The 12,880-nt window shown below is 43.7% G+C and overlaps 1 protein-coding gene across 3 annotated transcripts in view; it reads right to left on the bottom strand.

The window, feature by feature from the left end:
• RAF1 (Raf-1 proto-oncogene, serine/threonine kinase) overlaps positions 1 to 12,880 on the bottom strand; it is a 67,620-nt gene that overhangs the window by 20,898 nt on the left and 33,842 nt on the right. For all 3 annotated transcript variants that reach the window (XM_079122286.1, XM_079122288.1, XM_079122287.1), the window contains exon 2: positions 2,906 to 3,138. In XM_079122286.1, coding sequence (XP_078978412.1) covers positions 2,906 to 3,112 — 207 coding nt within the window. In that variant the 5' untranslated portion in view covers positions 3,113 to 3,138. The remainder of the gene's footprint in view (positions 1 to 2,905; positions 3,139 to 12,880) is intronic.

Here is a 12,880-nt window from a genome sequence, read left to right as displayed (position 1 = left end):
CCGACTGATTCTTCAAGTGGACCAAGATGTCTCTCAGCCAGGCGAGGCGGTGCACGCCTGTCATTCCAGCAACCCAGGAGGTGGCAGGAGGATCCCAAGTTCAAGTTCAGCCTCAGACCCTGTCTCTAAATAATATATTAAAAAGGGCTGGGGACGTGGCTCAATGGTTAGGTGTCCTTGGCTTCAATCCCCGGTACCAAAAAAAAAAAAGATGTCTCTCTCCCCACACATTCTCCCCGTGGCCCAGGACTGGGAATTGGGCCCAGGGGCACTCGCTCTCTCACGGTGTCACACTCCAGCCCTGTTTAAACTTTGAGACAGGGTCTCATTAAATTGCCCAGCCTGGGCTCAAACCTGCAATCCTTCTGCCTCAGTCACCCAGAATGCTGCACCCAGCAGAGGCGCCTTCATCACGTGCCTTCTCTGAGGAAAGGCAGTTAGGGAGAGGCCGCAGTCCCCTGACACCTTCCACCCATACAGATATTGTATTTAAAAATAAATAAAATTAACATCCTAAAAGTTTCTTGTGCACACCAAATAGTTCAGAGTCAAGTCATTCAAAACTTGTACCAAAATAACCGGGAAGGAACAGATGGAAAGATTCAACAGAATGATTGTCACTAGCTCAGAGTGACCTGGGAGGGGGTGCATTACAATTCCAGCCTCTACTTGCACAGATACTCTAAATGTCCCACAGGTCTACGTGACAGGTTTCTTGAAGCAGCAATAATCTAGATCCCATGAACTCCAGCAAAACAGCTGAGGGATGCTGATCTGAACCCCAGAGACACTCAGAATGAAGAAAATGAAGAGTCGACACTGATCCACTGGCAGCGTCAGGACCGCCCCCCCCCCCCCCCCCCCCGCGGCCAGGCTTCCACCTGGCGACAGTATCCATCTTCATGAAGAGTCGCGGGTCCCAGCGCTGGGCGGGTCTAGTGTTCTCTAATCCAGTGAGGTTCCAAACATGGCTGGTGTTCAACCACCCCAGGAGCTTGTGAAGAAGATTCGCAGCTGCTCCCTCCCCACCCAGGACTGCGTGTGAACCAGTGAGCCGACCATAAAGGTCACAGTGGAAGCAGCACACGTGTACAGGGACCGCTGCAGACCCGCGCTGGCCACGTCTCCGCTTCTTTACATGATTTTACACATCCCTTCTCTGATTCTGCTCCTTACTGACCCCACTAGGCACACACTGAAATCAGTTAAAGATTTCTGGGGTGCACTCGGTGCTCACGAGTGTTCACTCTGGCTCCAGGCATGCTGCCACCTGGCAAGTGACTCCACCCTCGCCTGCTGCTCCTCCAAAGCTGGGTGCTGGGGCAAAGCCAGCTGGGTCTCCCAGAGGTGGATGGTCCATCTTTGACCAAAGAACAGGCAAAACTAAGCTCTGCTGAAACCTTCCGGTGAGGGGCTGGGGCTGGGCTCAGTGGGGGAGCACTTGCCTGGCATGTGTGAGGCCTGGGTTGGATCCTCAGCACCTCGCAAAAATAAATAAAATAAAGGTATAAAAAAAATCTCACAAGCTGCAGGAGTCGAGCATATAAAATTACTGGCTCCCAACCCCTGCTGTGTTCAAAAGAAAGCTGAAAAGGACTAGGAAGCCGCTCGAAGACTCAGCAGTACCCGCAGGCCCGAGCTGTGACTCAGCCACGGTCAGCAGGCAGGCTCGGGACACCACGCGGCCTGTCTAGGAGACACCGCTCGCGAGAGGCGATTCACGCTGAGTCTGCCACTTGCAGCTCGGCGCACGCACCCACGTGCCACACGGCTTCCCACCTCCTAGGCAAACTGTAGCGGTGGCAGCGGCCACACCCAGAGGTGGGCCCAGTCGGACTCCTCCAACACTCCCAGCGCCTACTTGACCTCCCGATTTAAGGTCAGAAAGGAAACTTCTCGTTTTAGGAAGGGGAACAAAAATAGATTTAGTTGGCCTTTTGTAGTTTGCTTTCGGTTCAAATGCACCTAAGTGTCCCACACTCCAACTGAGAGCGCACAGAGGGTCGCAAAAGCCGCGGAAGTGAATTTACCAAGAGGCTAGGGGTGTAGCTACCCCTGTGGTAGAGCACGTGTCTACCACGCAGGTGTGCCCCCTACACACACACACACACACACACACACACACACACACACACACACACTCTACGGAGTAAACCCAACGGACTGCGTTCCCACCACGGATGGTGGGAAAGGGGCAGGTTTTGGACTACGGTTTTCTCAAATGTCCCCAAGCATAGTCAATACAACTTCACTTTTCTATTTCAGACAGGTGACTTAAAAAAAAAAAAAAATTCAGAACCAAAAATTTTTGAATAACAGGGTGTTGGGAAAACACCCTAGTATATGGCAGTGACAGCGTCCTGCCATGAGGCCCACATGAACCTGCCACTTGTACTAGAAGAATCTGCACGAATAACAAGCGTCCTGGAAAGAAAACGATACTGTGATTTAAGCCACCTCTGGATTTGTCCTGGGCCTTACAAAATATGCCCAAATAATTTCATTTTACTTTCTGTGCACTTAACTATAATATCCCCCCAAATTTAAGTAAACACTTTGCTTTCATAAAAAAATAAATGTCTTTTTAAAACTTAGCTTTACTTAGCTGAAAAGAACTAAAACTTTTCGAGGAAAAGTCTCAGCAATAGCCCTCATTAGAACGAATGATTTGGGTAAACCGGCAGCAAGGAAGCCACTGTGCGTGAGGGTGGCGACAGGAGGAAGGCCAAGAGGTGGGAAGAGCGCGAGCCTGGGAGAGCGGTAACGTAACAACAAAGCCTGCCACTGAAAGATCCATAATGAAGACCCCGCGTGACACGCCCCCGTCTAGGAGCCGGACAGCGTGAGCCCCGACGCTCTCGCCTGCAGACGGACAGCTACATTCCCCCAGAGGATGTTCACCTACCACTGTTCGTTGCTTATTCGGCAAGAAAACGCGGATCGTGCTGCTCGTCCTGGAAGGATCCGTGAGTTTGCCATCGTCCGAGGCCCGGCGCTGGTAGCCGAACTGCTCCACTATGGTAGGGGAGATGCAGCTGGAGCCATCGAACACCGCGTCCTTGAGTCCAAAGCCATTGCTGATCGTCCTCCAGGCCCCCTGAATGTGCTCCATTGATGCAGCTTAAACGATACTTAAACCTGGGTAAGAAAAACGAGTAATTATAACTCTAAAAAGCACTTCATTCAGGAACACAGTGTAAAGAATAATTTACAAATTAAACCGAAAAGAGAATTTTCTGTAATAATATAGGTCCACGAAATATTTATAGACAAGTAAGAAATGAGGGAAATGGGGATGGGAGTTACAAGACCTACCTATCAAGAGTTACCTGCCAGTAAAACCTGCCTGGGGCATACACCCAGACCTCCTGACTTCTGTTCTGACACTTTTTCAATTACATTACTCTCCTTTACTGATTATTGCATATTAAGTACGAGTTACTACTGCCCCTGAATATGACCAACATATTTCTAATCACGAGAATTACGGAGGAAAGTAGGTTTTTTTGTTTTTTAGGGTTTTATTGGGGTGGGGCATGTTCTGCCTCCAAGAAAGAAAAAGAAACATATTTCTATGATATGTGCCTCATACCTTATATATATAGTATTCCATCTCCTTTTTTATTTTTTTATTTTTTGAACGAGAGGGATTGAACCCAGGGGTGCTTGACCACTGAGCCACGTCCACAGGCCTTTTTTATATATTATTTAGAGACAGGGTCTTGCTGAGTTGCTCAGGGCCTTGCTAAGTTGCTGAGGCTGGCTTTGAGCTCGCCATCCTCCTGTCTCAGCCTCCTGAGCCGCTGGGATTACAGGTGTGCCACTGCGTCCAGTTAACCATCCAATTTAATTTGGATAAGAAGCCCAAAGGTATTAAATTACTTCCTCCATCCACTTGCCCAGCCCTAGTCCAATATGGGGACTGAACCCAGGGAAGCTGTATCCCCAGCCCTTTTTCATTTAAACAGGGCCTCACTAAATTGCCCAGGCTGCCAGAACTTGTGAACCTCCTGCTTCCACCTCCCAAGCAGCTGGGGTTACAGGCATGTGTCACTGCACCCCATTCACTCCTGTTTTAAACCAGAGGATACATACTACTTGCCCCAGAACATCCAGGGAATAGGTCAAAGAAGCAGATTCCACACCTGTTTAAATTTCAGGTTCACAAATTGTCCACTGTTAACAATCAGAGTTTAGTTTTGGTGCAAAAACAAAGCTTATCAACAGAACCAAGCAAGGACAACCATGGAACCCAGAATAATCCAATGCTTTAAGTGGACAACAAGCTCTGGAAAGCCACAGCTAGTCACACAATGGCAGCCAGCCAGTCAGACAGGCTCGGACATCAGGCCTAGCAAGGCCCTGACCGTGGCTTAGAAGTCAGCAACCAGGCAGGTGTGAAAGATTTGCTTCCTCCTTTAGAAAACTGCAGGTTCACAGGGAATCCCGTCCTTCAAGGCTTCTTTCCGAAGCTTGTTTTGTCTTATCCACGCCAGCTGCCACCAGCAGGGTCACAGCACACATTCCATTCCTACTAATCACCTTAATCCCTGCAGTGACACTCTAGGTAGGAACTAGATCCGATGAAGTCCTCACACAGCTGGAGCTGGTTCCAGGCAGCTCCGACTCCACAGCCCTCCTCCCCACGCACCTGTCACCCACGAAATCATTTCAGAGCTGAACAGCCTAGATTTAAGGACTCTGTAATCCGCATCTGTTTCTGTCTGAATACCCACTATGTGCTACACTCTCTCCTATCAAAAGGGAGGTTAGAGATCAACTAATCGGCCCACAATGTCTACAGGTTTCCACATTTGTGGATTCAGCCAACACAGATCAATGTTTAAAAAAAAAAAGCCGCCGCTGCATTGAACACATACGGGCTTTTTTCTTTTCACTATTCCCTAAACAACACAGTACACCGACATTTGCTAGAGACAACTTCAAGTATAGTGGGGCTAGACACACTTTCTACACAACTGCTCCTCCATTTTATATAAGGGACTTCAGCAAACACAGATTTGGGTGTGGGAGGGCAGAGGTTCTGGAATAAATCCTCAGCAGACACTGAGGACAAGTGTATCCTGAACTGACAGGTGAGGAAACCAAAGAGGTTCCGACTTATCCAGAACCACAACACTGTTACTCTCAGTCTTTTCTTTTTTGGTATTGGGGACTGAACCAGGGGCACTTAACCACTGAACCACATCCCCAGCTCTTTATATTTTTTATTTTAAGGCAGGGTATCACTATGTTGCTTACAGCCTCACTAAGTTGCTGAGGCTAGCCTCGAACTTGCAATCCTCCCACCTCAGCCTCTGGAGTCTCTGGGATGACAGGCACGGGCTACCTCAAGCAGCTCATACAGTCTTCTATAAAGATTCACGCACAAGTGTAGGCGCAGCAGCATGGTTCATACTCTTGAAAAACTCAGGAAAAGAATAAATGTCCCACAATAGAGAATCGCTTTAAATCATGTTGATATGCATATGATAAACTGAAGTTGCTCCACATGTGTGCAAATGGAGAAAGATAACTAAGACAAGATAAAAACCGAAAAAATGTAGCTTAAATCTCTTTTATGTTAATCTAGAAAAGAGGAAGGAAATCTAGAATGATAGGGAGAGAGGGTGGAAGATCTAGAATTATCAACAAAGCTTTACCAGTAATTATTTCAGCAGAACTATAAGGAATTTTTATTATACATACTATTTGCTTTTTATTTTTATATTTTACTATTCCATTATAAACTACATTTTGGGGGGCAGGAGGGGCAATGCTGGAGATCAAACCCAGGGCCTCACCCATTCACCCGTGCTAAGTGCTCCTACCACGGAGCTACATTCCAACCCCTACATTAAACTTCTATCAACCTAAATTAGCTAAGATCCTATAGCCTTCGACTGGCATGGCAAAGACATGTCTCCCACCTCTGGCACCTAAACTTGACTCCTGACTCACTCTTAACCCTATACCCAGGATACCATGAGATCACTTTTTAGGGACACCTACAGCATCTCTTTTCCCTAGATCTTTTTTCCCTCAACTACTGAAGAAGAGATGAAGGTGCTTGGGACCAGCTTGAAGAGGGAAAACTCAGGGTGGGAAGCCCCATCTGAGCATCTGGCTGTTCTAGAACAATGTGGCTCATGCTAACTTGTACAACAGCAGAACAATGTTAACTCCTAGTGCCACACCCGATTAAAACTCAGAATAAGCAGGGCACTGGGCGCACATCTAAAATCCCAAGATCAAGGTCACCCTGGGCAACTTTGAGAGACCCTGTCTCAAAATAAAATACAAAAAGGGCTGGGCTTGTCATTCAGGGGTAGAGCGCTAGCCTAGCAGGTGGGAGGCCTTGGCCTCAATCTCCAGCACAGGGAAAAGAAAACCAAGACTGCAGCGTAACCCTAACCTAAGAACGCAGTAACTCTACAATGAATACCAAGTGTGGTGAGCACTCAGAAAATAGAGTGTTGGTACTTTAGAGAACATAATGCAACAACTTTAAATAAGAAGTGACAAGATAAAAATATACCCATTTTGGGTTTTAAACTTTTCATTACTTTTTTTCCCCATCTCCAGAGCGAGACCATTCACAGGCTCAGGAACATGCTAGATCAGTGTTCCCCAACCTTTTTCACGTAGTTATACTCAAAGAAAATGAGGGAACATATCTGCAAGACACCCTGAGGCAAGCAGGCAAGGCTGCTCCAGCTAGAAGTGACAAGCCCAGGGCTCCGAGGCCAAGAGCCCTACCAGTGGCCCAGGGCAGATAGGTACAATGCTAGCCTGCCCATCATCAGGCATCTGTGCTAAGGTACTCCTTAATTTATGAAAGCGCTGACATCCGAAAACAAAACAACCATCTCCTAAAGCAACCTTACAGGAGCAGCTTATTTCGATCCTAAAGGAAGATGCTCGGAAACCACTGACACCACTTTCAGATGTAGGTGGCTTCTACCATGGGATCTCTCTCTGGCCTGCTTAGTTTTATGTTAAAATATGTACAGACATCCACACGTACGCATAAACACACCTAGAAACACATCCAAACTAGTCAGATTTAAAGTAAAAATCAGCTTTTGCAAATGCATTCTCTAAGAGTGGAGTACATTACAGTGAAGAAGTCAATCATTTAAAGCGTATGATCTTAGGCTGGGGCTCAGTGGTAGAGTTCTTGCCTAGCACACATGAGGCCCTGGGTTGGACCCTCAGCACCACATATAAATAAATACATAACAAATAATAAAAAAGTAAGTAGGGAAATACAAATGTAAAAAAAATTCTATTTTTAATATCACATTTGTAAAATTTAATACACCCACTACAGGCATTCAAGGAACTTCTATCTTCTATACAGCTGGTGACAGTGTAAACCACGACAGTTTAACAATCTAATCATGTCTGTAAACTAAAAAATTAAAGTCACATGTCACTTAAGTCTGTCCCATGGGAGCAAAAATACCACTACATAAACACACAGGAGTATTGACTGTAGCACTATTTCTAATAGCAAGAAAGTGTAACCTACCTAAGACCCCAAACCACAGAACTAAACCTGTACAATCAGAAACAAGACTGATTTTTAAAAAACAACCTCCCGAAGAGGCCTGATTTAATTAAGAGCTGCCCAGGAGTTGGGGGTACAGTTCGTGGCTACCTAGCATGCACGAGACCCTGGGCTTGAGTGCCCAGCATGATTCTCACAAACACACAACCCACACAACACAGACTGTTTTGTCCAGGAAAAACTTTATCATCACCCTAAAGTCATGAAACACCTAGGTTGCTTTCCTAAACAATGTTTTTTAACTTTATGCTTTAAATAGGGAGTTTTAAATATATTTATTTAAGTAGAAAAACGATTTTTTACTGCTAAACATAAATAAAGTGCTGTCCATTTTCTATAATTTAAATATGAGGCCAATAACGTCTGTCACCAATACATGTTTTGTTGTTATGCTTTTGTTTTTTGGTCCCGGGAAGTGAACCTGAGGGGCTCTACCACTGAAATACATCCCCAGCCCCGTAACCATTTTATATTTCAAGATGGGGACTCACCCTGATAAGTTGGTGAGGCTATCCTCAAACTCTCAATCCTCCTGCCTCAGCCTCCAGTGCCTGGGATTACAGGTACGTGCCACTGTGCCCCACCTAACACATGTTAAATAATATTTCAAAGGACTATGTTGTGTAATGTCAAAAATAAACCGAGAATTGTTTTAAAGATAACTTTTAAATGTTCATGAAAGGTTTCTTGTTATTGATTCAACTTTCTCCACTCTTACATAAAAATCTATTGCTGGTCAGCCTGGTGCTCCTCCACACTCCTGTCATCTCAGCTACTCCAGAGGCTGAGGCAGGAGCTTGACAAGTTCTAGAACAGCCTAGGCAACTTAGCAAGACCCTGTCTCAAAATTAAAAATAAAAGAGCTGGGGGTGTGGCTCAATGGTGCAGGACCCTGGGTACAATATCCAGGATCCACCTCCCCCCAAAAACCTGGATTTTTTTTTCCACACAAGGGAATTTATTAAGCAAACAGTGTCTCCCTGCAGGGTAAGAGAAATAATGAGAGGAAAAGAAAGGGTAGTGCTAGAGTATTTTTTTTTTTTTCTGGATTATTAACTGTATCATTTGAAGATAATTTTGGCAACAAAGGCTTATATAGAAACTAACTGTAAAACTTTATTTCTGTCCAATAATAAAAAAATCTTTTTTTAGATAACTCTCTTCACATATACAGAATAAAGTAGCTTTTTATTATCACAAAAGTTCCCAGACCTTAAACACTTATTTGTGTCTGAGAATCTGCACTTCGCAGACTAAACATTTACTTTTTACATGCCAGAAAAGATGCAGCATGTTTGTTATTTCATTAATTGTGATAGCTAAATTCTATGAACGCTTTTAAAAGTCTTCAGTGTACCTAATATGAACTCATCTAGTCTATTCTAGAATTCAGGTTCAACAGGTTCTAAGCTGCTTCTGTCTGCATTCCAGAACCCTCTCCCCATCTCCCAATATAGAATGCTGAAAGAAAGAAAGAAAGAAAGAAAGAAAGAAAGAAAGAAAGAAAGAAAGAAAGAAAGAAAGAAAGAAAGAAAAAGAAAGAAAGAAAGATGATCAAATACACTGGGTGTGGTGGTGCACAGCTGTAATTCCAGCAGTTTGGCAGACTGAGGCAGGAGGATTACAAGTTCAAAGCCAGCTTCAGCAACTTAGCAAGACTCTGTCTCAAAATACAAAAACAAAACAGGCTGGGGGTGTGGCTCAGTGATTAAAAGCCCCTGGGTTCAATCCCTGGTACCAAAAAATAAATAAATAAAATAAAAATAAAAATGAAAAATCCAAAAGCCTAGATCCCACCCTGCTCTGCCTCCCTCTACTGACTTCTCATTAAAGAATTGCCAAATTAACCTGATCCTAAGATTCATCTCTGAAAAACATCAGGGGATATTTTATGATAGAAAAAGAGTGACTCATAACCACCAAGCATCTTAGTTGTCTGCACCCACCTACTCGACATGGTCAATCACGAGTTTGTATAAATTTTCCTGCGTGTCTTCTAGGGCACATTTCTAAGGTGGCAGATTCCACAGGTCCACCAAATAGTAAGTCCTCTATTGGCTCCCTGCTTTATTCCGAAGTGGAGTGAGAGGATACTTGCTTTCATCATGTATTCGTGATTTTTATAGTATACATTCTTTTCACACTACATCTTTCTGTTTTGTTTTGGTGGTGCTGGGGATTGAACCCAAGGCCTTGTGCATGCTAGGCAAGCACTCCACCACCTGAGCTAGATCCCCAGCCCAGATTAGATTTTTTTATACCAAAATGTCCTTATTTCTTGTCATTATCTCTCAACCCCATTTATTCCTATGTGAATATTCCTTTTTAGAAAGAAAGTGAAACATTTCCTATAATCAAGTTCAAAGATGGGCTTATAAATTGTAAACAGAGCTGGACATGATGGGCAAACATCTGTAATCCCAGTTATTTGGGGGGGGGGGGCGGCTAAGGAGGACCTCAAGTTCAAGGTCAGCCTACAAAACAGAGAGACCCTGTCTCAAAATATAAAAAAGGGCTGGGATATAGCTAAGTGGTAGAGTGCCGTTGGGTTCAATCCCCAATACAAAAAAAAAGGAGAGAGAAATCTCACTAGTATTAATAGATTTAAGTGCAAACGACGAGTAGAAAGACACCCTGAATTATGAAGGAAAATATGTACAAACCAAAAGGCCAAGTGCCTCAATAACCTGACAATTGCCTTTTTTTGAACCTTTTTTTTTTTGGTGTGTGTGTGTGTGTGGTGCTGGGGATCGAACCCAGGGCCCTGTGCTTGCAAGTCAAGCACTCTACCAACTGAGCTATCTCCCCAGCTCTGAACCCTTTTTTGTAACTAAGATAGCAGCCAATATGCTTTCAACAGCCAGGACAGACACCTTCTTCATGACAGAGAAGAAGACACCAAAATTCAAGTCTCTTCTTTCTTAAAGCATAACTCAACACTGTTTCAAATGGTGAGACAAGATTCATTAAAATTCAGGAAATCATTTTGGGGAGTCATGACCAGCTTTCTGAAAAAATAAGATATTATCACACATAATATGGGTAGTGCTTTTCTTTTTCTTTTATTAAAAATTGAACTCAGGGGTGTGCTTTATCACTGAGCTACATCCCCAGCCCTACTTTTTATTTCTGAGACAGGGTCTCACTAAATTGCCCAGGCTGGCCTGGAACTTCAAATCCTCCTGCCTCAGTCTTTTGAATACCTGGGATTGTAGGTGTGCACCACCACACCTGGCTCAAGGTAAGTGCTATTTTGAGAAATCTTTGATTCAGGTTCACAAACAAACATGTATGCTTAGCATGGATCAGTGCTAAGTTGAAAGCTACTAGTATAATTCTAAAGTCCAAATCGCCAGGACAGTTTGCATCAATTCATCCAAATGCATTTATTCACACAAATACATTTCCTTGTACTTGAATGATCTTCCTCCCCCACTTTCTTTCTGGTAATAGTGGCTGAATCCAGGGGCACGTTACCACTGAGCTACGTCCCTCGTTCCCACCTCCCCTTCATTTTGAGACAGGGTCTTGCTTAATTGTCCAGGCTAGCCTTGAACTTAAAATTCTCCTGCCTCAGCCTCCCAAATCACTGGGATTACATGCATGCACCACTGTACCCCATTCCCTGCTTGAATGACCAATTTTTTAAAGATTCATCTAGTCTTAAAGTATTTTCCTGGCCAGGGATGCCTGTAATCCCAGTGGTTAAGGAGGCTGAGACAGGATCACAAGTTCAAGGCCAGACTCAGCAACTTAGTGAGGACCTTAGTAACTTAGTGAGGCCCTGCATCAAAATAAAAAACGAAAAGGGCTGGGGATATGGCTCAGTCGTTAAATGTCCCTGGGTTCAATCCCCAGTACCAAAAACAAAACAAAACTCAATGTATTAAATTTTCATTCTCTCCATAACCATTAGTTTCTATGTGACATTATCATTTAAAATTAGAAAACATTGACTCATCAACCATCATAATTATAATTCCCAATGATCATTTTAATCAACCAATCAGGGGCTGGGGAGATAGCTCAGTCAGTAGAGTGCTTGTCTTGTAAGCACAAGGCCCTGGGTTCGATCCCCGGCACCCAAAATTGCAAAACCAACAATGGGAGCCACAGAATTCACAACATATATTAAATATTAAATTTATATAAATGAGGAAATATGGCTATTTTAACATGTAATAAAATAAACAAGTGTTCGTGAAAAACAAATATTTAATTACTACCATTAGACTATATTGCTTTCTATGATACCTGCTAAAACTCACTAGACTGCAAGGTGTATCCACTGAAAAAAATCATTTTTTAAAATTTCTGTACCAACCAAACTTCAGCAACAGTATCATCAGCTAACCGCATTGTTTATTATCTGCCAATATTTTAAATCCAATATCTCATTTAATCCTCCCAACAACCCCTTAGGAGAGGAACTATCATCCCAACTGCCTAAAGTTACAGAGTAAGACACAGGGTGAGGACGACAGAAGATGTGAAGTCAAAAGCATTCACAGGTTCCACAGGGCTCTCTCACACCGTCATTCTGTATCGTCGAGGCTGATAAGATCAGCGCCATTTGTGGGACTGATCAGATAGGTGCAGATGTCAACCTGTGGCCGCTTGTTCTAGCTTCCTGATAGCTATCTGGCTCTCTCCTTCTACTTTGGTAATTTAGTTTGTTTTTAATTACAACAGCAAAACAATAATTAAATCTGGAAAAGATAAAGAAAAAAAGTTACTCATAAACTTAACTCATTCTAACATTCTTTGGATATCATCTAATATTAGAAGCAAAATACCTGGGTATTAGTTCAAAATCTACCTCCGCCTTTCATTAGCTGTATGGGGTTTTTTTGGCCAAATCCATCAACTGACCCACGCACCGATATTCTCACTCACTTAGGCAGGTAATAAACATTGCTGAGTGCCTCCTATGTACCAGGCACTGTTCTAGCCCTTTGGGATACCTATCTTACAAGAAGCCTACCTCCGCTGGGGATATAGCTCAGTTTGTTGAGTGTTTGCCTCGCAAGCACAAGGCCCTGGGTTCAAATCCCCAGTACTGCAAAAAAATAAATAAAATAAAATAAAATAAAATAAAATAAAATAAACCATTAAAAAAAAAAAAAAAAAAAAAAAAAGAAGCCTACCTCCTAATGTAAACACACAATAAAGTCGATAATATCAGAGTGGGCACCAAGTCCGGGGAGGGGACAACATGCAACTTACAGTGAGGTCACAGCAGGCCTCAACAAGGAGGCACCAAGTTCACCAAGATCTGGAAGTGACCGAGTCTGACTTGCAGACAGC

The sequence above is a fragment of the Sciurus vulgaris genome (genome assembly GCF_902686455.1).
Source record: "Sciurus vulgaris genome assembly, chromosome: 19".
NCBI lineage: Eukaryota > Metazoa > Chordata > Mammalia > Rodentia > Sciuridae > Sciurus > Sciurus vulgaris.
Note: the sequence above shows the minus strand (reverse complement) of the source record. Positions and strands in the feature narration are given on the sequence as shown.